This window comes from Pan troglodytes, chromosome 10, assembly GCF_028858775.2.
Source record: "Pan troglodytes isolate AG18354 chromosome 10, NHGRI_mPanTro3-v2.0_pri, whole genome shotgun sequence".
Taxonomy (NCBI): Eukaryota; Metazoa; Chordata; class Mammalia; order Primates; family Hominidae; genus Pan; species Pan troglodytes.
In genome coordinates, this window is record NC_072408.2 from 46,848,244 (window position 1) to 46,875,194 (window position 26,951).

The window sequence follows — 26,951 nt, forward strand, 5'->3', positions numbered from 1 at the left end:
CTAACCTATGACTATCAGTTTGATTTTGAGGACGATCAGCACAAGATCCCCTGCCACTGTGGAGCCTGGAATTGTCGGAAATGGATGAACTAAGAAGCTTTGAGGCTACCAGGCAGGGGAGTCCCCCTACCCACAACCTCTTCCCTGAAAGGGATGAGGGGGAAGAGAGGTAGCAGCCAGAGCCAGGACCCAGGGCTGGGGCTGCCGGCTGACCCGGAGCCCCTGGAGCAGGAGGCTGGGGCAGAGGGCCCTAGGCCAAGCCCACCCTGGGCACCAGGGACAATCCTCTTCCCCACCACCGGCCCTCAGGCTGGCATCTCTGCCCCCAGCTCCAGGAGGGGCCAGACAGAAGCAGCCATTGGGCATCTCAGGTTTGAGGGGGATATGGGCCGGGAACTACCCAGAAGCATCTGGGAGGCAGCAGGGTGGGGGAAGAGGATGTGTGGCCGGGCCTCACAGCCCTGCTGCTCCCACTGACCTCTCCGGCCCAACTCACGGCTGCAAAGAGACTTGACTAAGCTTGACAATCCCAAAGGCCGGGTCCCACACCTGGCCCTGCCTGCCGGGTCCTGCCCCCACCCTCACCCCCATCCCCCCTCCCTCTTGATCTGTCTCTGTTTCCCTCTTTTCCTCTGTGTTTCTGTCTCTCTATGGGTTGTGTTTCCTTGTTTTCCACTCTGACAAATGCAACATGAACGGGAAAGAGGCGCCCAGCTGCCTAGGAGGGCAAGCTGGGCAAGCCGGGCAAGGAGACCCCGCACCCACACCTACCTCATTTAAGTGTTGGATTTTTTGCTGTTTTGAAATGTGAGACCCTCTCCAAGCCCCCTACTGCCCCAACCCTCTCCCCCACCTCACTGCCCTCTTCTGAGTGGGTGGAAGGGGGGTAGGAGGAGGAAGAAAAACAACAACAAAAAATCCATCTTTGTTTTTAATTATGGGCATGGGATGGTGGTTGAGGCAAATGATGATGAAGATTGGGGATGACTGGCCCCTAGTTGCTCTAGGACTTCCTTCTCCATCTGGACATGGGGGCAGGAGGGAGCTAAACCTAGGACCAGGATATCTCCCTCCTGTTTTCCCAACCTCATAATGAGCCTGTTTGCCCTCCAGCCCCTGGACGGGTTGGGTGGGGGGTAGGGTGAGGGCTATCCCTGAGTGGCATGCCCATACCTAGTGAGGCAGGGTGTGGCCCGGAGCTCCCACTTTCCCTCAGTCACCAAACTGCTGCTGGTCTGGTGGGAAGGGGTGGTGATGTGGGGGTGGGGGAGCTTAGTGTCAGCGCGGGGAGGGTGGGGGGTATTTATCTATTTATACATGGGATTGTACATAGTCTTGTGGGGCATGGGGGAGCCGGCTGGAGGTGAGAACCCTCCCCTCTCCCCCCACCCCCCGGGGAGAGCAAATGTAAAACTACTAATTTTTGTGCTTTATATATTCTATATAAATATATCTATTTTCTTTTTACAAAACCAGTTTATAAATGGTAGGGGGGTGTGGGGCGGACACATGGAGCTCCCCTTGTGGGGGGGCCCCCTCCATTACCCGACCTACCGCCCTTTTCCTCACCCCCCACCCCACTCCCCACCCCCTGGCTGTGACTGCTGTAAGATGGGGGTATAGAGGCTGGGCAATTCCCACCCCCTGTTGTATAGTTGGACTATGTTATAACGCACAAAAGAGAGCTGACCCCAGGGGGAGCCAGAGGGTGATGGGTTCCTTGCCTCCCTTTCCTTCCCCTTTCTGCCCAAGCTTGTGCTGCAGTTGAACCTCTTCCTGGGGGTGGGAGTAGGTAAGGGGTGGGTGAGGCCCCAAACCCCTCTCTGGTAGGGAACCGTGGGGATGAAGATGAAGCTTATATGCAGTTCTCTTCTAGGGGCTGTGGGCAAAGGGCATTTTGTAATTAATATTTTCAAGAATCAGATGTCTGGAGTGTAGGGGTGGGCTTGGTGGTGGTGGATGGGCGGGCCTGCTGGAGGGGGAGCTTGGTCGCTGTTGTGATTTTAGGTTTGTTTTTGTTTTGTTTTGAATTTGGGGGGTTGTGGATTGTTGGGGGTAGGGAGATTTTTTTTTTTAAAGCTGCTTCCTCAACTGTTTCAAGCTGCAAATGTTTAAGAGAATAACACCCCCCACTCCCACAGGAACCGCTGTAATTAAATCAGACAGTAGGAAGACTGGGCTGCTGCCCTCAAAGCCACAGCCCTTGGATGTTCCTTTTCCGAGAGCAGAAGGTCTAGGCTACAGGGAGGGGGAGATTGGCTCCCGTGAGTCAGGCTGTGTTTGGGGCTTGGGCCCTGGGATTGGGAAAAGGGGATGGGGCAGACTTTGTAAGCATATGCTAGGTATCCGATAGTCCTGTAGAATTTAGTGAAGAAACCTTATACAGTTTTTAATTTTTATATAAACTATAACTCAGACCCAAGCTACAAGGTTGGAATTTTGGTTGGTTTTTTTTTAAGTACCCTGCCTGTATAATTGCATCAGAATCCCCCACCCCACCCCCCGCCCCCGTGTTTGTATTTTGGGTTGGTTTACACTCGCACATACTCAGTTTTCAGTTTTCCCCTTTACAGTCTTCTCCCCTCACCTCCAGGACCCTCCCCCTTTTTAAAAAATAAATCGCTGACAAGTGTGAATCCCGTGAAGACTTTATTTTGTGTTGTGTGTATCCTGTACAGCAAGGTTGGTCCTTTGTAACAACGGATGAAATGGTTCCCTTTTTTAAAGCGCCCTCTCTCCCTCCACCCTCAGCGCCCCTGTCCTTGGCATGTTTTGTATCAGCGATCATTCTGAACTGTACATATTTATGTTGCGAGAGGCAAAGGGCAAGTTTTGGATTTTGCTTCTTCCAAGTTTGTTTTTAAACGACAAATAAAAAAAGAACATTTTAAATACAAGCGCCTCCGTCCCATGACCCTCGCCGTCAGCCGGATCCGTGCGGTCCGTGAGGACCCGGGGGAGGGCGGTTACCGAGGCCCGCCACCGCCGGAAGGGTGGGTTCCTTGCCTTTCGCCCCAGTCTGGCGACTGCCATGACGTGGGCGGAAGTGGCGTCGCCGCACCGGATGTGGGGCGGGGCCTGCCCCAAGAGAGTTTCCTAAAGCGAGGAAACCAAGCCGGGCGCCTCTTGCAATGGAGACGGTGAGGAGTGCAGGAGGGCGGTCGGGGGCGCTGTGGAGCCTAAGACCCCCCCCGCTCTTAGGAGACCGGGAGGGCCGGGCAGGGGCTGGCGCTGGTGTCTAGCAAACAAAAAGCAGCCGGGTGTCTGCCCTATCCCGTGACCCTGTCCCTCCGCTTCTTCGTTGGGCGCATCTCCTAGAACTGGGCCGCGTCCCCGCCGCCTTTCCGTACGCGGTACCCTTAGCCCAAGCAGGCAGTGACTCCTGGCTCCCTTCTTGGGGCCCACGTATGCCGTGGCAATCTCAGGCCTCCTTTCCTATTGGCACCTCAAGCCCTTTTAGAGGTTTGAGAGCGCAGGGTTGTGAGCCGGCTTTGCTGGGTGAGGCACGGGGCGTCCAGAGGGATCTCCGCTTGCAGGTAGCTCCTGGACCTCGATGGTCTTTCTGTGATCCCTGCAATCCCCGGCAGGAGGACATCTGAAGATCTTTATACTGCGTCCAGTGAAGTCACATTCCCTTAATAAGACCGAGAATTGAGGTTTGCTTGAAAGAGGAAATCTTGCAGTGCTAGAGGCCGATGTGTCCCTGGGCAATTTTAGGTCATGGCCCGCTCTGCGACTCTAAGCAGGGGTTTTGGCATAGCTCATTCTTGGCGAGCAGGCATTGACCAATTGTGGCAGGGCCCTGTCACCCTCCCACAGATGCTGCGGGTTGTCTGCTACATGTTTGCACCCACCCTCACTCTCAGGAGTCTTTTTCTAGCGCTCTGTAACCCCTCCCATACACTTCCCTCTCCACAGTTTTTAACCATGTGTCTTCTTTCAGGCAGAGTAACTCTTTCCATCTTGGTTTTTATCATCTGCTACTGTAGTTACGAAAGGACTGCAGGTTCACTTTGCTTTGGATTACATGCCCAGAGTAATTCTTTGCCACACCGTTTCTCTGCTCACAGAGAGGTTGTTTCTTTCAGGTTTTCAAAAAGAAAACCGACCAAAGTACTAAAATGATTCGCCGTTGGTCTCCCAGGCAAGGGAGCCAATTCTGACTAATCAGGATAATCTTAAACAAAAATAAGGAGTCTAATTCCATTAAATTTAAAATGACATGTCATATTCTACTTACTTGTAAATGTATTATGGTTTACAAAGCACTTTTATATAGATTTTCTAATTTAGCCTTTACACTTTATGTACTGGATTAGGCTCTGGGGTAGAAGTTAAAAAGAGGAAAAAGAAAACTCAGCCAGGTGTGGTGGCTCACGCCTGTTATGCCAGTACTTTGGGAGGCCAAGGCAAGTGGATTGCTTGAGCTCCGGAGTTCAGCATCAGCCTGGGCAACATGATGAAAGCCTATCTCGACAGAAACAAAAATACAAAAATTACCCAGGCATGGTGGTGGTGGTGGTGTGTGCCTGTAGTCCCAGCTACTCAGGAGGCTCAGGTGGGAGGATCGCTTGATCCAAAGAGGTGGAGGCTGGAGTGAGCTGAGATCATGCCACTGCACTCCAGTCTGAGTGACACAGTGAGATCCTGTCTCCAAAAAAAAAAGAAAAGAAAGAAAACTCCTGCTTTGAAAATGTTCAGCCTAACTGGAGTGAGGGTGAGGGCAAGCCAGCAACAGCTGTTATTTAAAGGTAGACTATAATAAATGCTATCATCAATATGAAAACAAAGGACTGTGACAGAATAGCTGAGAGAAAAATTACTTTGGACCTAGGAGAGGGCACTGCAAATTGAGAGAACAGTGTGAGCAAGGGCACTGAAATTGGGGTATGTAGAGAACTGGGGGTGAGCCAGCGGCATGATGTTGCTGGCTTTGGATTTTGGTCACAGTGGGAGAAAAGACTGGAAAAGCAGGCTAAGATCAGGTTGAAGGTATTACACACCATGCTAAATTTGAACTTTGTTTTGTAATAGGGGACCCATGGAAGATTTATGAGCAAGTCAGTGAATGTCCTTTAGGAATGTTCGTAGCAGCTTTCTGTACATGGACTGAGCTACTTCGAAAAGTAAAGTTTCTTGTTAATGGGGATGAAAGTCCCTTCCAAATCCGAGATGCTTTGGTGAACAAACTTGGTGAAAGCATGAAAGATAAATTGAAGAACAGATAGATTTGGGCCAAGGACCCCAGTTTAAACAACGTTGCAGAGGTGAGAGGTAAAAGCCTAAATTAAGGCTGTGATATTGGCAATGAGAGAGATGGATCTGAGACATTTCTAACATACCAGCTTAGCTGATAACTGTTAAGAAGACAGCTGTGCAAAACAAACAAAAAAATAAGATGGGAACCACAGCGAGAATAATAGGATTGGAGGGACAAATGTTTTGTTTCGTATTCAAGCATTTGAGGAGTCTCTGTGACATCTATGGTTGTCAAATAATTGGAAATGTAGATCAGAAGTTTGGAAGAAATTGCGAGTCTATTTGTCAGATGTAGACTGTGTCTCTGTAATATTTTGTACTTACGTGGTACAGTGGTACTTTCTCAGGTCCCTTATGTTATTAAAAGTAGAAAGGAGGCCAGGAGCAGTGGCTCTTGCCTGTAATCCCAGAATTTTGGGAGGCCAAGGTGGCCGGATCGCTTGAGCCCAGGAGCTCAAGACTAGCCTGGTCAACATAGCGAGACCCCATCTCTACAAAAAAATACAAAAAGTAGCTGGGCCTGGTGGTATGTTCCTGTAGTCCCAGCAGCCCGGGAGGCAGAAGTCGGAGAAGCTGGGGAAGTTGAAGATGCAGTGATCTGTGATTGTGCCGCTGCACTCCAGCCTGAATGACAGAGTGACACCCTGTCTCAAAAAAAAAAAGAAAAGGTAGAAAGGAGTAGATGTAATTACATAATCCCCCCTCTGATATGGTGAAACAGGCAGAAAGTTGAAAGTCACGGCCAGGCTCGGTGGCGCATACCTGTAATCCCAGCAGTTTGGGAGGCCGAGGCGGGTGGATCACGAGGTCAGGAGTTTAAGACCAGCCTGGCCAACATAGTGAAACCCCATCTCTACTAAAAATACAAAAAAAAACTTAGCTGGGCGTGGTGGCAGGCATCTGTAGTCCCAGCTACTTGGGAGGCTGAGGCAGGAGAATCGCTTGAACCCGGGAGGCGGAGATTACAGTGAGCCAAGATCGCGTCACTGCACTCCAGCCTGGGAGACACAGCGAGACTCTGCCCCCCCGCCCAAAAAAAAAGTCACATATGCAGTTGTGTTTGACTCTCTTATGTTGGTATCTGTATTTCTAGTTAGCTCTATGTTTCTTTCCTCCCTCTGTAACTTAGTCTTGGGCATATCTGTTCATATCAGTGTGCATCATTCTTTGAGAATTAAAAAACAAAACAACTGTGAATTATATGCAAAACCCTGTGCTTGGTGGTATGGGAGATACAAAGTATAAGATAGTTCTAGGCTTCCAGGAATTTATAATCTGTTTGGATAGATAATGAACAAAATAACTGTAGCACAGTACAGTATATATCATATGATGGGTAAATTCTACAGAAGTAGCTGTTTTTGTGCCTTTGTGTAGATCTTTGTGAGACTCTGATATATCATGTGTCTATCTTTATCACAGCCCTCTCTCCCACTTATAAGTGATGAGGCTGTTGTTCTGATAGTCTTGCCAAAATGGCAGGCCAAGCTGACAGTCTTATGCAGTCCAGAGGGAAGAGAGGGAGATTATCCCCCTTACTCCCTGCACTCTCCCCTAGCCCATTAAGGGAGAAAAGTTTAGGGCTGTCTTAAACTTCCCTGGTTTAGGAAGTCTGTCAGCCAACCTCCCAGGTTGAAGTTTTTAATGTCATGTTACTACAGAAGCTATGGGGATGAAGTATGGTTTTATTTTGGAGATATCACCCAGAGAAAATGGAGCCAAGACTGTTGATGCTAGCAGATGAAAATTGTTGTGATCCCTTCTGGGTTCCTAAATAACAATGGCATTTCCAAATGTTCCCACTTGAGGGAGCACAGAAATGGTTCTAAGTTTTGTCTAGTCAAAGCACTCTCTAATCTCAGACTATCTTGGGAAGGGAAACTTGGAAAACCAGCATCCCCTGGCTATAGCAGCCTTTGACTCACAAGGGTGCTGAGTGGACTCAAGTTCCCAGTTTCAGAACATTCGTGTTCCTTATCCACCTCTCAGTCATTCAGGTTTTGACTGGCTGACAGTCAGCTACTGGGATCCTCCCCAGTTATGGCTCTCTCTCTGCCATGGAGCTAGACAATGGTGGAACCAGTGTCTGTGGTTCTAGTGCCTACAACTATGCCTAGTGAGTGTCTGTGTTTGGGGAAGACAATGCTGTCTCTCTGGCTTCCATGTTTTAATAAAGTAGATCTGTGAGAATCTTGTAGGGGTTAGCCCTAAGCTCAGATCTTTAGTCTTAGCTTTTAGGACCTAATGTTTCATTAGGCAGTATAGTGTACAAGAACATGAGCTTTGCAGATAATGCTCGTTCAGCTCAGAAGTGGATAGAAGCATTTCTGGAAGGCACAATATTGTAGCAGTATTGGTTTCTTCTCTTCTGTGATTCCAGAGAGGTAGAATTTCATCAGAATGGAGTAAATACATTCAAAAATTTTATAAAAATGGCCGGGCGTGGTGGCTCATGCCTGTAATCCCAGCACTTTGTGAGGCCGAGGCGGGCAGATCAGTTGAGGTCAGGAGTTTGAGACCAGCCTGGCCAACATGGTAAAACCCCATCTCTGTTATAAATATGAAAATTAGGTGGGTGTGGTGGTGCACGCCTGTAATTCCAGCTCTCAGGAGGCTGAGGCACGGGAATTGCTTGAACCCAGGAGGAGGCAGTTGCAGTGAGCCAAGATCACACCACTGCACTCCAGCCTGGGCAACAGAGCGAGACTCTGCCTCAAAACAAAACAAACAAAAAAATTTACAAAAATGAACACTGCCAAGATAAACCCAACCAAACTCTTCATCAGTCATAAGAAATTATTTTGTTAGGTATACGTAGTTTTTTAAAAATTTGTTTTTTCAAGTATGTTATTTATTAAAATTTTGATGTAAACAAAAGCAAACCACAAGCTCTGGAACCAGAAGATAGGTGTTTGAATGCCTACTCCACCCCTTATCAGCCATGTGACCTTGGGCAAGTTGCTTAATGTCTCTTGACCCTCAGAGACAATCTGTGAAAATAAGGCTAATAATAGTATTTACCTCAGGGTTGTTATGAAGATTAAATGAGATCATATTTCTGAAGAGCCTTATAAGGCTGGGTGCAGTAACTCGTGCCTGTAATCGTAGTGCTTTGAGAGGCCAAGGAGGGCAATCACTTGAGCCCAGGAGTTCAAGACCAGCCTGGGCAACATGGCAAAACTCCATCTCTACTAAAAATACAAAAATTAGCTGGGTATAGTGGCTTGCACCTGTAGTCCCAGCTACTCAGGAGGCTGAGGTGAGAGAGGATCACCTGACCCCGAGGAGGTCAAGGCTGAAGTGAGCTGTGATCACACCACTGCACTGCAGCCTGGGTGACAGAGCGAGACCTTGTCTCAAAAACAGAAAAAAAAAAGGGTTTGGCGGGGGCAGTGGCTTTATAGTGCTTTAAAGAAAGTCATTATTTGTTCACCAGCCCTTCCCCTAATGTTGCTAGGCTAAAATGGATGGAACCAGGTTAAGCTGAATCTGTTTTCTTATCTCTCCAGGTCATTTCTTCAGATAGCTCCCCAGCTCTGGAAAATGAGCATCCTCAAGGTAAGTTTACTGAAGAAAGGAAACTGGGCATGAAAACAATAGCCTGATCCTAACAATGTCTTCAACAATGCTTTTGAATCTCTCCCCTGGGAAAATCAAAGCAGGACCAGATAATGTGCCAAACCACAAAAATCAGTGACAGTAGTTTGGCAAGATCACCCAGGAATAAATCTTGGGCAGAGTGGGGATGATTAATATCTTCAGTTATCAAACCACTTGAGAGAAACATCTGAGGTACAGGCAAAACTTCCATAGGCAACTCTGGGCTGGCTACCATGTTTTAGAAGTCCTGGGTATTTTCTGCATAGTCCAGAAACAGTGCTACCAGGATTTTATCACCCAGCAAGCTCACTAAAGCCACTGAATGTACACCAAAAATTATGCAAAGGGCTTGGTGCAGTGGCTTACGCCTGTAATCCCAGCACTTTGGGAGGCCGAGGCAGGTGGATCACTTGAGCTCAGGAGTTTGAGACCAGCCTGACCAACCTGGTGAAACCCTGTCTCTACTAAAAATACAAAATCAGCCAGGTGTGGTGGCGCATGCCTGTAATCCCAGCTACTTGGGAGGCTGAGGCACAATTGCCTGAACCAGGGAGGCAGAAATTGCAGTGAGCCAAGATCGTGCCATTGCACTCCAGCCTGGGCAACAAGAGTGAAACTTCGTCTCAGAAAAAAAAAAAAAAAAAAAAAAAAAAAAAAAATTAGGAAAAGGCTCTTAGAACTAATCTAGTAATAGAAGCACTAAACCTCTAAAATCCAGAGCACAGGGAAGACAGTTCCAATGCTGGCCAGTGCCTATTTTATGTTTCTGAGTACATTTGCATTAGCACCAAGGCAGAAACTAGAAACTCAAATTGCCTACATGGACCAAGCAGTGAAGTGAACTACATATGAAAAGAAGGCGACAGCTGGGCCGGGCATGGTGATTCATGACTGTATTCCCAGCACTTTGGGAGGCCAAGGTGGGTGGATCACCTGAGGTCAGAAGTTGAAGACCAGCCTGGCCAACATCGTGAAACCTTGTCTCTACTAAAAATAAAAAATTAGCTGGGCGTGGAGCTGCATGCCTCTAATCCCAGCTACTCGGGAGGCTGAGGCAGGAGAATCACAGAATCGCTTGAACCTGGGAGGCGGATTTTGTTGCAGTGAGCCGAGATCATGCCATTGTACTCCAGCCTGGGCAATAAAAGCGAAACTCCATCTCAAAAAAAAAAAAAAAAGGCGACAACTATCTAGGTCTGGTCAACTAAGACCTATTTTTGCCAGATCTTCAAGTCTGGGCACAGTGTAACACCAGCACTTTGAGAGGCCAAGGCAGGAGGATCACTTGAGCTCAGGAGTTCGAAACCAGCCTGGATAACTTAGTGAGACCCTGTCTCTACAAAAAATTAAAAATTTTTTGCACTCCAGCCTGGGCAGAGAGTGAGATCCTGTCTCAATTATAAACAAACACTGAGAAAGCCAAATCCAATATGTTTATGGGCCTGTGGCCTGAATGATAGTATTTAACTATCAATGTAGTATATGTATCTTCAACTGGTGTCCAAAGACGTGTTCTTGGGAGTCTGAATTCTCAAGTTTGAATAACAATGGTAGGCTTCCAGTTAAAGACGGTAGATTGGTAGATTGGGCTGCGCGTAGTGGCTCATGCTTGTAATCCCAGCACTTTGGGAGGCTGAGGCAGGTGGATCACTTGAGAACAAGAGTTTGAGACCAGCCTGGCCAACATGGTGAAACCCCGTCTCTACTAAAAATATAAAAATTAGCCAGGCATGGTGACACGTGCCTGTAATCCCAGCCACTTGGGAGGCTGAGGCATGAGAATCGCTTGAACTCAGGAGGAGGAGGTTGCAGTGAGTGGAGATCGCACCACTGCACTCCAGCTTGGGTGACAGAGCAAGACTCTGTCTCAAAAAAAAAAAAAAGATGGTACATTGAATATATATTCACAAAAACTCCCCTAAAACCACCATAAAGGAATTTTTTTAAAGAAAAAGACACAAACACACCATAGGGAAAACAGGAGAGGAGATAATAGCAATGAATTTTTGGAAGCTGAAAAGCAGACAAAAGAGTGATGAATGACTTAGACCTGAGAAAACTGAATTATAACTAGCAGTGAGGAAAGCCAAGAAGCATTGAAGGTCTAAGAAACAGTCAGATCCCAAGACACCCTACCCCATTGAGTACAGTGGGCAACTCTGCCTCCCAACTGTGGCAGAGATTGGAAATCTGGCAAGGGACTCGGGCACAGCTTAGGGCTGAAGTACTGCACTGAAAACAGGAGCATGTAGTGAACTATACTCGATGCTGAGCCTCCAGCCCTTTTCCCCTTTTCAGTTTCCAGAGCGCTGGCAGAAGAGCCTTCACCCTCCAAGCATGAAATTGAATAATCCTTCTCTCCAGAATCCTCTTGAAGGGAAGTCCTAAAATATATAAGTATTGAATGTTCCCTATCCAAATGACTCACTGTCAGCAAGGCTCACTTACACACTTAGAGCTTCCACTCAGCTTTAAAGCCTCCACTCTTAAGTTATGGTTTAAGTTCTCCTTTAAACTAGGGATTACCAAACATCTAAAGAAAGGATCTGTGAAAAAAAGTGATCCAAACTGCCCCCCACCCCACTCTGGAATGTACCTTTGTTTTACTCTGAAGGCTGTATCTCCCTGGTAAAAAATAAATAAAAATGAAAAAGCAAACTGCCTCTCCCAACCTCATGTACACACAGAAGAAACAAACAGGAAAAAAGCAACTGGAAGGAAAAGATGAGAAGAAAACTTTAATAACATTAATATAATCTTAGGTAAAGGAATATATTTCTCAATACCTGTGAAAGTAGTATATCTTTAAAGAAAACAACAGCCGGGCACGGTGGCTCACGCCTGTAATCCCAGCACTTTGGGAGGCCGAGGCAGGCAGATCACCTGAGGTCAGAAGTTTGAGACCAGCCTGACCAATATGATGAAACCCTGTCTGTACTAAAAATACAAAAATTAGCTGGGCATGGTGGCATGTACCTGTAATCCCAGATACTCGGGAGGCTGAGACAGCAGAATCGCTTGAACCCAGGAGGTGGAGGTTGCTGTGAGCCGAGATTGCACCATTGCACTCCAGCCTGGGCAACAAGAGTGAAACTCTGTCTCAAAAAAACAAAAACAACAACAACAAAAAACCTTATTTCCACCATGAAACAAGTATAGGATACAATTTTTTAAAGAAGGAATTTTCAGAAAACAAAAAGGAACTCTTGGAAATTAAAAATATAGTAGCAAAAATTTAAACCCAGCTGGAGGTTTCAAAAATCAACATGAGGAAATTTCCCAGAAAGGAGAGCTAAAAATCAACAAAGTAGAAAATAGGAGAGAAGGTGCAGTGGCTCATACCTGTAATCCCAGCACTTTGGGAGACTGAGGCGGGAGGCCAGGAGTTCAAGACCAGCTCAGCAACACAGCAAGACCCTGTCTCTACAAAAAAATAAAAATTAGCCAGGCATAGTGGCATACACTTGTAGTCCCAGCTACTCAGGAGGCTGAGACAGGAGAATTGCTTGAGCCCAGAAGGTCAAGGCTGCAGGTGAGCCATGATCTCGCCATTGTACTCCAGCCTGGGTAACAGAATGAAAGCCTGTCTCTTTAAAAAAAAAAAAAAAAAAAAAGGAGAGGAAAGATTCCAACAACCCACAAAACAAACAAACATTTAAAGGATCAGTCTAGGAGGTCCAGTATCTAAATAGGAGTCATAGAAAAAGAAAAATGGCAACACAGAGGGAAGGAAATAATTGAGGAACTAATTCAAGAACATTTATTGGAACTTGAGGACATTAGTTTTCATATTGAAAGGACCCATCGAATATTCAGCACAATGGATGAAAGTGACCCACCCAAAGCACAGTCATCCTGAGATTTCAGAACACTGGAAACAGAGATCCTATGAGTTTTCAGAGAGAGGGAAAAAAAGTCACATACAAAAAGTCAGAATTGCCTTGGACTCTCAACAACACCAGCAGCTAGCAGGCAGTGGAGCAATGCCTTCAACATTCTGCAGGAAAACACATTCCAAGCTTTCCTGCAGATTCTCTATTCAGCTGAATTATAAATCCAAGGATGAGGGTAGAATAAAGATATCTACAGGCTGCAAGGTCTCAAAAACACGTACCTCCCATGCACCCTTTCTCAGGAAGCTACTGGAAGATGTGTTCCACCAAAATAAGGGAGTACTCAAAAAAGATAAAAACGCGATATAGGATATAGGAGCACCAGTAGAGGAGAGACATGAAAGGGGTACCCAGGATGGTGATGAAGAAAGATCCCAGGATGACAGCAGTGCATACCAGACAAACCAGCCCAGATTTGAGCAGGTCAGAAGGCTCCAGGGAGATTTCTTTGGGTAGTTTAAATTTTGATAGACTGTCTAATGCTTTTGAACCTCTTGAAAGGAGATTTAAATAGTTGGTGAAGCATTTGGGGGTTGGATTAGTTATAAGAATTATACATAGAAAATTAAACAAAAGGAGAAGACATTAACTCCAGGTAAAACAAAGTTGTGAAGGAAGAAAAAAAAATCAGAGTTTACTATTTGGCTTATCTCTGAATAGTAAATATTCAGTCAAAATGATTTAAATACTGGCCGGGTGCAGTGGCTCATGCCTGTAATCTCAGCACTTTGGGAGGCCAAAGCGGGCAGATCACATGAGGTCGGGAGTTCGAGATCAGCCTGGCCAATGTGGTGAAACCCTGTCTCTACTAAAATACAAAATTTAGCCGGGCATGGTGGCGGGCACCTGTAATCCCAGCTACTTACGAGGCTGAGGCAGGAGAATCGCTTGAACCTGGAAGGCTGAGGTTGTAGTAACCTGAGATCGTGCCACTGCACTTCAGCCTGGGTGACAGAGCAAGACTCCCTCTCAAAAAAAAAAAAAAAAAAAAAGATTGAAATACGGATATAACCAACATTATGGTTTAGCTCCTGGAATAATGAGGAGAATGGGAAGTACGTGTTTGTGGTGGAGTCCTAGTAGGAGAGAGAACTAGAAATTCTCATCTTCTTTGGTAGATAGATGATAAATAATGCCCCAAAATGAAAAAAAAATTGGAAACTAGCAATACAAGCATGTTATTTAAGGACATAGAATTAAGTACCAAAATAATCAACTAAGGTAGATAGATGTTCTCATCTCTGGGGAAGGGTAGTACAGGGAGGTGGGTTGCAAGGAGTGCATTTTTTTCTTAACAAAATTTGTAAAACTGTTGGACTGCTTTAACTGTGAGTCTATATAACTTTGGTTAAAAAAATAAATATTAAAAACCAAATTGATTAAAGACTTAAGAGTATGAAGTTTGGAAACAGATCTGGGTTTGTTTGAGTCTTTCTTGCCACTTATTAATGGTGTGACCTTGAGCAGTTTATTTAACTACACCTATTTTCTCATCTGAAACATGAGGACATTACTTACACATTTGTTGTAAGGATTAAATTATGTAATTTTTTTTTTTTTTTTTTTGAGACGGAGTCTCACTCTGTCGCCCAGGCTGGAGTGCAGAGGCACAATCTCGTCTCACTGCAACCTCCACCTCCTGGGTTCAAGCAATTCTCCTGCCTCAGCCCCCTGAGTAGCTGGGACTACAGGCACGTGCCACCACGCCTGGCTAATTTTTGTATTTTTTTAGTAGAGACGGGGTTTCGCCATGTTGGCCAGGCTGGTCTCAAACTTCTGACCTCAGGTGATCCACCCACCTTGGCCTCCCAAAGTCCTGGGTTACAGGTGTGAGCCACCATGCCCAGCCAATGTAATTTATTTATTTATTATTATTTTTTTTTGACACGGAGTTTCACTCTTGTTGCCCAGGCTGGAGTGCAATGTTGCGATCTCGGCTCATCGCAACCTCTGCCTCCCGGGTTCAAGCAATTCTCCTGCCTCAGCCTCCCGAGTAGCTGGGATTACAGGCATGCGCCACCATGCCCGGCTAATTTTGTATTTTTAGTAGAGACAGGGTTTATCCATGTTGGTCAGGCTGGTCTTGAACTCCCGACCTCAGGTGATCCTCCCACCTTGGCCTCCCAAAGTGCTGGGATTACAGGCATGAGCCACCACGCCCGGCCTCAATGTAATATTTTTAAGTGCATGTAGTATAGTATGTAGTACATTCAAGCTATTATTTTGGGAGATTACTTCCCTAGTTTAGAGCAAGCAATTAAAATCACAGGAATAGAAAAAGGTAAACTAGCCAGGATCTCCCATTTGTCTAGAGTAGGTGGGATGATTTCTGATTTACAGGGTGATCCCAGAATGGACTATCAGGGTGTTTTGAGCCAGGTTGATTGAGCACTGGGCTCCAACTTATTGTTAATGAGAAATGGCCCAACTTGGACCATGACTTTCCCATTTGCAGGTCTTAGATTTTTTTTTTTTTTAATTGAGACAGGGGTTCGCTGTGTTGCCCAGGCTGGCCTCGAGCTCCTGGGTTCAAGTGATCCTCTGCCTCAACTTCCTGAGTAGCTGGGATTACAGGTGCTTGCCACCATCCCCAGCACAGTCTTGGAAGAATTTTAAGAAGCTTACTTCATTGAAAAAAGAGGAAAGTGAAAATGTGCTAAGTATATGAAAGGGAAAGCTTGGATTAAAGATGAGAAACATTTTTAGACTATAACATGTTAAAGAGAGATACTATAGGCTTTATGTTTTAGTCAACTTCTTTTACCTATAGGGACCAATAGATAAAGTCTTAACCTGGAGACAGGGGTTGGATGAAATGGTTTCTAAGAGGTTTATCCAGGTTTTGTGGAAACAATAGGAACAAGACAGATAAAATAAGGGGTCTTATTAAAAAATAATGCTCTAAATATTTGAGATACTAGAACACTATTTTGTTTTCTGTCTCTTTTGATTGGGAGTTTTTATGTGGAAGGAAGCTACTAACTATCCCACCCTATGCAGAGACCCCAGAATCCAACAATAGCGTGTATACTTCCTTCATGAAGTCTCATCGCTGCTATGACCTGATTCCCACAAGCTCCAAATTGGTTGTATTTGATACGTCCCTGCAGGTGGGTGAAATCCTCTTTTCCCTTCCCCCTTTGGAGCCTGTGGTTTAATACCTCTCATCCTATCTCATCCTAAGGGTAATATCCTTATCCTTCTGTGAAGTTAGTCTCATGTTTTACCCAACATGCCCAAACACTGTTCTTTTTTTACAGTCCTGCCCCTGTGGATTTGCCTTTATGATTATTACTGTCTTGGCTACAGGTGAAGAAAGCTTTTTTTGCTTTGGTGACTAACGGTGTACGAGCTGCCCCTTTATGGGATAGTAAGAAGCAAAGTTTTGTGGGTAAGCAAAAGTTTCTGGAACACAATATTATTGGCATCTTGTGCTGGGCAGGGAGACAAGCTTCAGGCAGTGCTGAGGGCTCTGTCTTGTCCTCTAGGCATGCTGACCATCACTGATTTCATCAATATCCTGCACCGCTACTATAAATCAGCCTTGGTAAGGAACCTTAACCCAATGACCAAAATCACTTTCCCTGCCCTAAATCCCTCATTCTCATTTCTTTTTCTCCAAGCAAGCCACGAGGGCTTAAGGAAGCAGAGAGATCAGGTCTCGGATTCTGTTGCTTCTGCTTTCAGGTACAGATCTATGAGCTAGAAGAACACAAGATAGAAACTTGGAGAGGTATGTAGAGAATTGGGGTTATAAAAGGATAAAGGGATGGCGGGTTTCTGGGAAACACTTTTCCATGGTGGTATTTTGTGACCCATCCCTTTTCCCTTCAGAGGTGTATCTCCAGGACTCCTTTAAACCGCTTGTCTGCATTTCTCCTAATGCCAGGTGAGTTCCAGTTACCCATCTGTCCAAAAAGTGGAAGAGATTTTGCCATCAGCCTAGCTAATGCCCTAGACACCCAGGGAAAGGGGAAGAAGAGAGAAAAGACACACACACACACACACACACACACACACACACACACAGTCTCTCTCTCTCTCTCTCACTCTCTCTCTCTCTCTCTCTCTTTAAGTCTGGCCTGTACACTGCCCCCTTCCCTAACCATCAGTTTTCCCTGTTTAGCAATACACTGTATGGACCTGTTTAATCACCCTCAGCCCCAGCACTGTGGAACTTATTATCTCCCACCCTCTCACAGCTTGTTTGATGCTGTCTCTTCATTAATTCGGAACAAGATCCACAGGCTGCCAGTTATTGACCCAGAATCAGGCAATACTTTGTACATCCTCACCCACAAGCGCATTCTGAAGTTCCTCAAATTGTTTGTAAGTGCTCCTCAGCCCAGTTCTTTTTTCTCTTTTTTCATTGATTGATTGATTGATTGATTGATTGAAAAGAGAGACGAGGTCTCACTGTGTTGCTCAGGCTAGTGTCAAACTCCTGGGCTCAAGTGATCCTCCCGCCTCAGCCTCCCAAAGTGCTAGGATTACAGGTGTGAGCCACTGCATCCAGCCCCACTTCTTATTTATTTATTAATTTATTTTGAGACAAGTTCTTACTCTGTTGCCCAGGCTGGCGTGCAGAGGCGCTATCATGGCTCACTGCAGCCTCCAACCTCTTGGTCTCAGGTGACCCCCGACCTCAACCCCCAGAAGAGCTGGGACTACACGTGTGTACCACCACACCTGGCTAATTTTTTGGTATTTTTATAGAGATAGGGTTTTGCCATGTTGCCCAGGCTGGTCTCGAACTCCTGGGCTCAAGCAATATGTCCCCCTCAGCCTCCCAAAGTGCTGGGATTATAGGCATAAGCCGGCGCACCCAGTCCTTATTTCTAATATACTGGGTTGGAGGGGGTATCCAAGGGTGGCTTTGGGTGCCTTGAAAGTTAAGCTGATGGTTCTTTCCTCAGATCACTGAGTTCCCCAAGCCAGAGTTCATGTCCAAGTCTCTGGAAGAGCTACAGATTGGCACCTATGCCAATATTGCTATGGTTCGCACTACCACCCCCGTCTATGTGGCTCTGGGGATTTTTGTACAGCATCGAGTCTCAGCCCTGCCAGTGGTGGATGAGAAGGGTGAGAGATTGGGCAGAAGGAGAGGGAGGGAAGATCCAGGCAAGTCAGGGTGGCTCCGGGAAGATCTGCTTTCCCCTCAGCTTAGCCAGGAGGGTGATTCTATGAGTAGGGGGAGCTTTAGATCCCAGATCCTCCTTACTGAGCTGCCTCTGTCCCCCTAGGGCGTGTGGTGGACATCTACTCCAAGTTTGATGTTATCGTGAGTGATTGTGGAGGGTCTGGGAGGTAGGGAAGTGGTTGGGGGGGGGCACTGTTAAATATGGAGAGGGAGAAGGGAGTCTCTTCTGTGATCTAAGGGTCTTAGAAGCTTCCAGGCTTTCAAATCCTATTTGAAAAGGAATTGAATGAGTTGGGTATGGCTTGTGGCTGACAATTGCCCTGAATCCCTCTGTTGAGGTTGGATGGGTTCAGGGTTTGGAGGCTGGCTCTCTTGCTTCCCTGCAAGCTACTTCCTCTGTCTCCCCAGAATCTGGCAGCAGAAAAGACCTACAACAACCTAGATGTATCTGTGACTAAAGCCTTGCAACATCGATCACATTACTTTGAGGGTGTTCTCAAGTGCTACCTGCATGAGACTCTGGAGACCATCATCAACAGGCTAGTGGAAGCAGAGGTAGGGAGGCCAGCAACCCTAAAGGAGCTGAGGGGAGCAGCCTTGAGAGTGGGGTTTGGCAAGGAGAGTAGGGGCAGAGGGGCTTCCCCTGAGGCCAGCACTAAACATTCCCTTTCTCCCTTGTTGCTCTGTGCCAGGTTCACCGACTTGTAGTGGTGGATGAAAATGATGTGGTCAAGGGAATTGTATCACTGTCTGACATCCTGCAGGCCCTGGTGCTCACAGGTGGAGAGAAGCAGCCCTGAGCTGGGGGAAGGGGTCATGCAGCACCGGGGGATATGCCCAACTCACTGCCTGCTGGAAGCTCTGTGGGAATCAGATGAAACATGAGGGAATTGTGACTCTGTTCCCTGTTCAGGGTCCCCTGCCCTTCTATCTGGGAGCTAGGGAAGGTATGGGGGAGGAAAGAGAATGGATTTATAGCTACCCTTACCCTCACACATACACTTGAAAAAACTTTCAGCCTAGCCAGTTCTAGCCCCTGTCCTCTTAGATATATCCCCCTTTCTGGGTGAACTATAGGCTCTGTGCCTCTCAGACAAATTCTGATCTCTAAGAGATCCCCAGACCTCACTTGCCTCTGCCTCCATCTCGGCCCTGATTCAACCCTAAGATAATAGCACAACAAAATTCTTCATAAAGATATTTTTATTCACCTGTTCCATGCTATATGGAGGAGGCCAAGTCCATTTAGTGACATTTCTTCCCATAATGTGAGTGGGGAGGATTGTGGGGAGGAGGGGCTTTGGGTTCCTGTGTTTGTGCATATGAAGGGAGATGGGGGTTAGGTGGAGGAGGAGGGCAGCGTGGTTAGCTAAGGTTATTGCTTTTTGTGGCAAATCTAATTAAATGACAGGAATCTCTTCACGATATTGCAGTGTTTGATTTTTACAGTTGATGGGTACTACCTTCCTACTTTATATGGCTTCTTCAACTGGTCATTAACAATAATAATAACGTGTGTACGCACACACACATGTACACACACACGAGTAGACAGACTTAAGGGTCTCCTTTGGGCAGAGAATCCTGCCACCATTATCAGCTTTTCTTAGTTGGGGAAGGTTGGACTGTTTGGCTTTTGCTGAGTTGGCACTATCTTTTTTTTTTTTTTTTTTTTTGAGATGGAATCTCACTCTGTCGCCCAGGTTGGAGTGCAATGGCGCAATCTCAGCTCACTGCAACCTCCGTCTCCCGGGTTCAAGTGATTCTCCTGCCTCAGCCTCCTGAGTAGCTGGGACTACAGGCGTGCGCCACCACACCCAGCTAATTTTTGTATTTTTTAGTAAAGACAGAGTTTCACCCATATTGGCCAGGCTGGTCTCGAACTCCTGACCTTGTGATCTACCTGCCTCAGCCTCCCAAAGTGCTGGGATTACAGGCATGAGCCACCGCACCCGGCCGGCACTATCTTTAAACCTACAAATCCCTTGCCTCTTCCAAGGTGAGAATGAGCTGGATGGTGGGAGAACAGCAGGGCAGTGGTCACTCCATCAGATCCATTCCCTGTATTGAAAGCATGTAGACCCAAACAGCAGTCAGCACCCAACATCAGAAGAACTGCTAGACTGGAGTATGAGCTAAATTTGGGTGCCAGCTCACCCCAGCCTTGCAGGTATGATACAGTTTCCCATCCAAGCCAGGAGCAATTTCGGAGTCATTCCTTGCCCCTGCCCCACAGTGCCTAACCCCTCTGATAACCCTCCAGCCAGGGCATACTGGGTTCTCCTGATGGAACACAGGGAAACGCATCAAGGCCCTCATCAGATTCGACCTGAGGAAGCTTATTTTAAAAAAAAGAAGGTGGCCCTCATCAGAGCTCAGCTTTCAGTGTTGCATCATGGCTGTGGAGGAGCCCCTGCTTCTGCCTTCACCCCTTTACAGCTCTCACAGCACATTCTCAACCTTGGGGGAGGAAGGCTTCCAAGTTATTAGAATTAGAGTATGTTTATGTGTCAGGAGGGTAAGCACATGGTGGAAAGGACAGATGGCCCCTTATGTCACATTCCCTCATTAAGGAAGATTTGCCTAGGGAGGAGGCAAGGGCTTTAAAAAGCCTCAGGACTCTAGTAGGACCTAGGGTGGAAGGAAGCATCTTCGAGTCAAGTCATCAGTGCAGCTGGCAGGTGTGTGGAATCAAGGAGGGTAGGGTGGATGGGACGGGATGTTTGCGTTCTCTCTAAAGGTTTGTGTTAGGGAGCAGAGGCCTGGTTTTGTTGAGTTGTTTCTCAGTCTGTCAGTCTCTGCCCCACAACCTTTCTGGTTGTTCCCCTTCCCCTTAAAAGGAAGGGTCTGGACCCAAAGGGCTCCATGTACATTAGCGGAAAACTAATTGGGAACTCTTGCTTCTCCCATTTCCCTCTAAAACCCAACCTATCCGTCTCAGTGTGAGGACGAAGCTGAGGGAGAGACAAGGGATGAAATTTGGGAGACTCACAAGCTTCTATTCTTACTATTCCTCTCCAGAGAGGCAAATTATCCCTTCTTCCCGAGGAACCATGCCCCACACACTCTCTTTCCCCTCTCTCTGCACTGCTCCCCTCCACTGAAGCTGCTGCCATGGTTGCCAGGCATGGTTGCTAAGTCTCTGCATGGAAGGGTTGGCGTGGGCTGTGCTGCCACTAACATTACCATGGTGAATCAGGGGACACCTGGTATAAGCTTAGGAGGAGGGATCATGTGGATATAAGCAACAGCCCCCCAGGACAGAGGCAGCCCAAAAGGTGAGCATCTGGAGCACCACTTAAGGTGGGGGCTGAGTGAACTAGGCATTGTGGTGGTGGTGAGGGGGAGTTCTACATTGAAAAAAATAAAGGCCACTTTTATCATTTCAGTTGCTAGGGGATTAGTTTTGCCAAGCAAACACATCATTTCTCCTCCATCCCCCTCTGGAAGGGTGAGAGTGCATAAGCACTTACTCTGTCCTCCATAAAGCTGGGCAGGCTGTGTGGGCACAGAACAATATAACCCCCAAATCCTGGCTTCTGGATTGGAGGTGAAAGCCTGCTGCTGTGGGAGGGCTCCCTGGCTGCCCAAGGACAAACATGTAGAATGGAACTGGTAGGGCAGCTTGGGTGGCCAAGGCAGACGCCTGTGTCCTGCTGTACCAGCAGTCCTAGGTTGCAGCACTGAGCTGACAAGGAGATACGGGTGTAGGGGTCACCCTTTTTGAGCTTAGGGAAGGCAGCTCTCCCTCAGAGTCGCACAAAAGCTTGGTAAAAGCCACCGCCTCCTCTCTCCACCGCATGGGAGCTGGTTACTCATCTCATCTCTGCACCCGAACAGCCACTGCCGCTAAAAATAGCCCCCCAGCCGTGGGCCAGCCCCTCCTGCACCCCAGCCCCATGGAAACCAGCAGAGTGGCAGGCAGAGACCTTGAGTTCCAATCTCATCACTCTATGTTGGGGAAACTGAAATCTGAGGCAGGAAGCCAGGGGCAGAACCCTGGTGGTCAGGCAACCTGACAAGCAGGAGAGTAAAGGGTTAAAACGGCAGGAAGGTTGAAGAAATAGGGGCGGGGGAGGGGGCACTGTCAGCTTGGCAAGAATCATAAGTCCCTCCCCCGCCCACTCGTGCGATCCCATCAGGCTTGGGGGACAACAGCAGTGGGAAGGGGCGTCCAATCCCGGGCCCCAGGGGGCGGCCGTGCACATGGGGGAGGTAGCAGCGCGGAGCAGTCCGCGCGGTGTCACATGCGCGCGCACACACAGAGACAGGCACACACACGTGTGCCCGGGTATATATAGTTCCCAGTCCCCGGGCCCGCGGCTCTGCAGTGGGCGCCGGCTCCCTGGGCTGGGAGGGGGCTCCTGGGGCGGGTGGGAGGGTGGGGGGCCGGGGTGGGGTGGGGCAGGATGCTGGATGGCCCACTGTTCTCCGAGGGGCCTGACAGCCCCCGGGAGCTCCAGGATGAGGAGTCTGGCAGCTGCCTCTGGGTGCAGAAGTCCAAGCTATTGGTGATAGAAGTGAAGACTATTTCCTGTCATTATAGTCGCCGCGCCCCTTCTCGACAGCCCATGGACTTCCAGGCCAGCCACTGGGCTCGCGGGTTCCAGAACCGCACGTGAGTGAAGCAGGGGTGAGGGGAAGAGAGTGGTGGGGCGGGGAGTGGGGTCCGGACCTCCCCGCAGGCACCAGCGAGCACTGCTGGTCCCCCTTCTCTTTCCCACGTCTTCCACCCCTGCCCGCTCCCGAGGGCTGGGGCCTGACTCATCCCGTTGTTTGGGGGAACAGAAGTGGGTGTGAGAAAGGGCAGGAGGTGAGATGGGGCAGACGCTGTTAAAGTGTGCATGGAGAGATGGCGAGGAGTCCCGCTTCGACTTCAGTCCTAACATATACGCACGTGCACACGCGCACACACTCACACACACCCCTTCACATGGCTGCCCCAAGTGGTCTCCAGTGCTCCCAGCTCCCCGGACCTCGGCTCCCTTCCCCCACAAACTGCTCACCTGGGTTCCTGCTCATTGTCCCAGGTGTGGGCCGCGCCCGGGATCCCCACAGCCGCCGCCCCGCCGGCCCTGGGCCTCCAGGGTGCTGCAGGAGGCGACCAACTGGCGGGCGGGGCCCCTGGCCGAGGTCCGAGCTCGGGAGCAAGAGAAAAGGAAAGCGGCGTCGCAGGAGCGGGAGGCCAAGGAGACCGAGCGAAAAAGGCGCAAGGCTGGTGGGGCCCGACGGAGCCCCCCGGGTCGGCCCCGCCCGGAGCCCCGCAACGCCCCTCGGGTGGCCCAGCTGGCAGGGCTCCCTGCTCCCTTGCGGCCGGAGCGCCTGGCGCCTGTGGGGCGAGCGCCCCGTCCATCCGCGCAGCCGCAGAGCGACCCAGGGTCGGCGTGGGCGGGGCCCTGGGGAGGTCGGCGGCCCGGGCCCCCAAGCTACGAGGCTCACCTGCTGCTGAGAGGTTCTGCCGGGACGGCCCCACGACGCCGCTGGGACCGGCCGCCACCCTATGTGGCTCCACCTTCTTACGAAGGCCCCCATAGGACCTTGGGGACTAAGAGAGGCCCCGGGAACTCCCAGGTGCCCGCTTCATCAGCCCCAGCTGCGACTCCAGCCAGGACAGAGGGAGGGCGCACAAAGAAGAGGCTGGATCCTCGGATCTACCGGGACGTCCTCGGGGCTTGGGGTCTCCGACAGGGGCAAGGTCTCTTGGGGGGATCCCCAGGCTGTGGAGCGGCCAGAGCAAGGCCAGAGCCCGGCAAGGGGGTCGTGGAGAAAAGCCTGGGGCTGGCTGCTGCTGACCTGAACAGTGGTAGCGACAGCCATCCCCAAGCCAAAGCTACAGGGAGCGCAGGCACCGAGATAGCTCCTGCGGGGTCTGCAACTGCGGCTCCCTGTGCCCCGCGTCCCGCTCCCAGATCCAGGCACCACCTCACGGGCTCGAGGGAAGGGAAAGAAGGAAGAGAACAGATCTGGTTTCCCAAATGCTGGATTCCCTCCCCTAAAAAGCAGCCGCCCCGCCATAGCCAGACACTCCCCAGACCCTGGGCTCCCGGAGGCACCGGATGGAGAGAATCTCTGGGTCTTGGAGAGGGGGCAGGACCGGAGACCCTGGAGGGTTGGAAGGCGACCCGCCGTGCCCACACCTTGCCCCGCAGTTCCCAGGGCCTGTCCCGTGGGGAAGGCGTCTTTGTCATTGACGCCACGTGCGTAGTGATACGATCCCAATATGTTCCAACCCCCCGAACCCAGCAGGTGCAGCTTTTGCCCTCTGGGGTGACACGCGTGGTGGGGGATTCCCCCAGCCAATCGAAGCCCGGCAAGGAGGAGGGTGAAGGGGCCACGGTCTTTCCTTCCCCTTGCCAAAAGCGGCTGTCGAGCAGTCGCCTTTTACACCAGCCCGGCGGGGGCCGCGGGGGCGAAGCTGAGGGCGGGAGGCCGGGGGACTCCTCACTGGAGGAGCGCACTTTCCGCATCTTGGGGCTCCCGGCCCCCGAAGTAAACCTGCGGGACGCCCCCACGCAGCCAGGTAGCCCAGAGCACCAAGCCTTAGGCCCAGCAGCTTCGGGAGCCCAGGGCAGAGCCGAGGGCTCGGAAGTGGCGGTGGTCCAGCGGCGCGCCGGCCGGGGCTGGGCGCGGACCCCAGGGCCCTACGCCGGGGCCCTGCGAGAAGCCGTGTCCCGTATCCGCCGCCACACAGCCCCTGACTCGGACACGGACGAAGCTGAGGAGCTCAGCGTCCATAGCGGCTCCTCTGATGGAAGCGACACAGAAGCCCCGGGCGCCTCCTGGCGGAATGAGAGGACCCTGCCCGGGGTTGGAAACAGTTCGCCAGAGGAAGATGGGAAGACAGCGGAACTGAGCGACAGTGTCGGGGAGATCCTAGATGTCATAAGCCAAACCGAGGAGGTCCTCTTCGGGGTGAGGGACATCAGAGGGACCCAACAGGGAAATAGGAAGAGGCAGTGAGAGGCCCCTTCTTGTATTTGTGTCCCCAACGCATCCATCCTTGGGTCCACTGGTCCCCATTCTTCCCCACAGACTTCCTTTGCTTCTCTTTTCCTTGTATCTTTACCCATACCTGTTCTCATCCTTGAAATATAAATGAAAGGAAGGGAAGCATATGCCCATTAATGATTTTGTTTCAGGAGAGGTGAGAATGAGCAGATTTAATTAATGTCTGTTATGTTCAGGGCACAAGGGTGAGCTCTTCGCAGGGGCTGATGCACTGGGTGTGGAGCTGAGCAGAGAGGCCTAACCAGGATCAGGCAGGAGGGCAGGGATGGTGGCAGCCACAGGAGGGCAGGGTAGGGCAGGGCCTCTGAGGAGGAGGGAAAAAGTGAAGGAGAGGCTTTGGACCTGGTGACAGAGTGATCAGATGACAGAGGGGTTCTTGGGAGAAGAGGCATAGGTCCAGCAACAACCAACAAAGCAGAAGGAGGGCTCACCTTGGTGTCACAAGTCTTGGATTTCAATCCCAACTCTGCCACTGAGTTGCTGGTTGACTGAGGCCAGTCACTTTCCCTCTCCAGGCCTCCAGGCCTCCTGGTATATAAAATGATGGTATTCTAAGGTCCATCCTTCCGTCTCTGACATTTTGAGATCTTTGGAAAGGACTCTATCTCATCCTCCCCTCGACAAGCCAAGAATGAGAATTGGGAATAAGTGAACAGAGTTTGAGGGTTTCTGGGCAGCCTCCGTGTCACCCGAAGTCATGATCAATTCAGGAGACTGCCCAAGGCTTGCAGAAGAGGTAAGGGAGTGAGGCACTCCTATCCCAGTCTCCCAGGTTTAGGTGAGGGCTCCCCAAGGCAGGGCAAGATAGCGGCCCTGTCACTGACCCTGGCCTGTGGTGGTCTGAGCTGGGGAGGGAAGGACACCAATGAATCAGCTTGGGACCTCTTTAGGCCTTCCCCTTTTCCTCCACCCCAATGCTCCTTAGTGATGCTCTGAGGCGTGGCCACGATTTCCCTCCCAGGTGGTATCGCCCACCTGAAAAAATCCTGAGAATTTCTCCCATCTTGGCCTCTTCCAGAAACCGGCCAGGCAAGGAAAGAGGCCGGTCACCAGAAGCCAGCAGGCGTGGGGTGTGATACTCTCTATAGCCACTACAGGGCGCGCGCAGGGCGCGGATCTCCCCAGTTGCTAATCCCGGCTCTGCCACTCGATCCGATCCCTGGTTCCCGAGCGCGGGTCCCCCGCCTTGCAGTCTCCAGCCGTGCGGGGCCGGGAGCAGGCCTCCGGCCTCCCAGACTTCTGGAGCCCACCGGGCCCATCTTTGTACTCATCCACCCCAGCCGGCTTGGGACTCAGACACCGAAGTCTTTTTTTTTTTCTCTCCGATCCTTGGACACCTCCTCTGTCTGCCATTTATTAGCCATGTGAACTTGGCCACATCACTTCACCTCCCTGAGCCTCAGTTTCCTCATCTGTCAAATGGGGGTTTATAAACACCTACCTCGCAGGGTTGTTGTGAGGATTTAATGCGATAATGTATGTAAAGCGCCTTGCACACTGCCTGGCACACAGTCGGCGCTCAATAAATCTAAGCTTCCCTTTATCCAGCCTTGGCATCGTCTTCCTTTCACTGACCCTTTCCCCACAGTGGCCCTCCCCCGGGACTCCTCTGCTACTTCCCGCTCTGTGTGAGGGGAGGAGGCTGCTTTCTTCGTTGGGAGCTCCTGGCCCACCTCTTTTCTCCCCCAGCCGGGACTCTCCCTTCCTTGCCCCCAGCCCACCCCTGTCGGCTCTTCCCACTGCCCTGGCGCCCTCCCCCCACCCCCCATTCCGGGCAAGGGCTGAGTCAGCCGGGGTAAATTTAGCTGCCGGCTCCGCGGGCGCGGGGGCTTCTCCCAGACTCAGTCGCCCAGTCCTGCCCCGGCCCCCGGCCCCCGGCCCCCGGCCCCCTGCCCTCCTCTGCTCCCACTCCAACCCAGACCCCTCAACTCCAACTCCCGCTCAGCGTTCAGATCCCCAACCCCGCTCTCAAACCACTTATGGCTTTAGTCTCCAATTATCTCGACCTCACTCCCGCCCGCACCCAGAGGGACTCTGGGCCGAACTCGGAG

At 49.9% G+C, this 26,951-nt stretch overlaps 3 protein-coding genes and 1 long non-coding RNA gene across 18 annotated transcripts in view; 3 read left to right on the forward strand and 1 right to left on the reverse strand.

Moving 5' to 3' along the window:
• The window catches only part of KMT2D (lysine methyltransferase 2D), a 41,286-nt gene extending 38,389 nt beyond the window's left edge, over positions 1-2,897 (forward strand). For all 10 annotated transcript variants that reach the window (XM_063785689.1, XM_054664279.2, XM_054664283.2 and 7 more), the window contains one exon: positions 1-2,897. In XM_063785689.1, coding sequence (XP_063641759.1) covers positions 1-93 — 93 coding nt within the window. In that variant the 3' untranslated portion in view covers positions 94-2,897.
• On the reverse strand, positions 2,634-23,032 carry LOC107967523 (uncharacterized). 2 transcript variants are annotated; one of them, XR_010148028.1, is made up of 3 exons: positions 22,899-23,021; positions 12,202-12,282; positions 2,634-3,634 (listed from the first exon to the last, which is right to left on the reverse strand). It is a non-coding gene; the product is annotated as an uncharacterized LOC107967523 (long non-coding RNA). The 2 variants fall into 2 exon arrangements; XR_001708000.4 differs by lacking the exon at positions 12,202-12,282 and having other exon boundaries at positions 22,899-23,032.
• Positions 2,911-19,317, forward strand: PRKAG1 (protein kinase AMP-activated non-catalytic subunit gamma 1). 5 transcript variants are annotated; one of them, XM_509039.7, is made up of 12 exons: positions 3,055-3,140; positions 8,769-8,817; positions 15,753-15,862; positions 16,062-16,143; positions 16,241-16,299; positions 16,440-16,485; positions 16,587-16,641; positions 16,955-17,081; positions 17,669-17,834; positions 17,996-18,033; positions 18,301-18,447; positions 18,585-19,317. In XM_509039.7, exons 1-12 carry the CDS (start codon positions 3,132-3,134, stop codon positions 18,690-18,692), a joined length of 996 nt encoding a protein of 331 aa, XP_509039.3. In that variant the 5' UTR covers positions 3,055-3,131; the 3' UTR covers positions 18,693-19,317. The 5 variants fall into 5 exon arrangements, 4 of the variants coding, with proteins under 4 accessions (XP_016778995.1, XP_509039.3, XP_054520266.1 ...); XM_054664291.2 differs by lacking the exon at positions 3,055-3,140 and adding an exon at positions 5,034-5,267; XM_016923506.3 differs by lacking the exon at positions 15,753-15,862 and having other exon boundaries at positions 2,911-3,140.
• DDN (dendrin) lies at positions 22,214-26,443 on the forward strand. The gene is made up of 2 exons (XM_003313727.7): positions 22,214-22,510; positions 22,923-26,443. Exons 1-2 carry the CDS (start codon positions 22,302-22,304, stop codon positions 24,850-24,852), a joined length of 2,139 nt encoding a protein of 712 aa, XP_003313775.2. The 5' UTR covers positions 22,214-22,301; the 3' UTR covers positions 24,853-26,443.
• Positions 26,444-26,951: the final 508 nt, after the last annotated feature.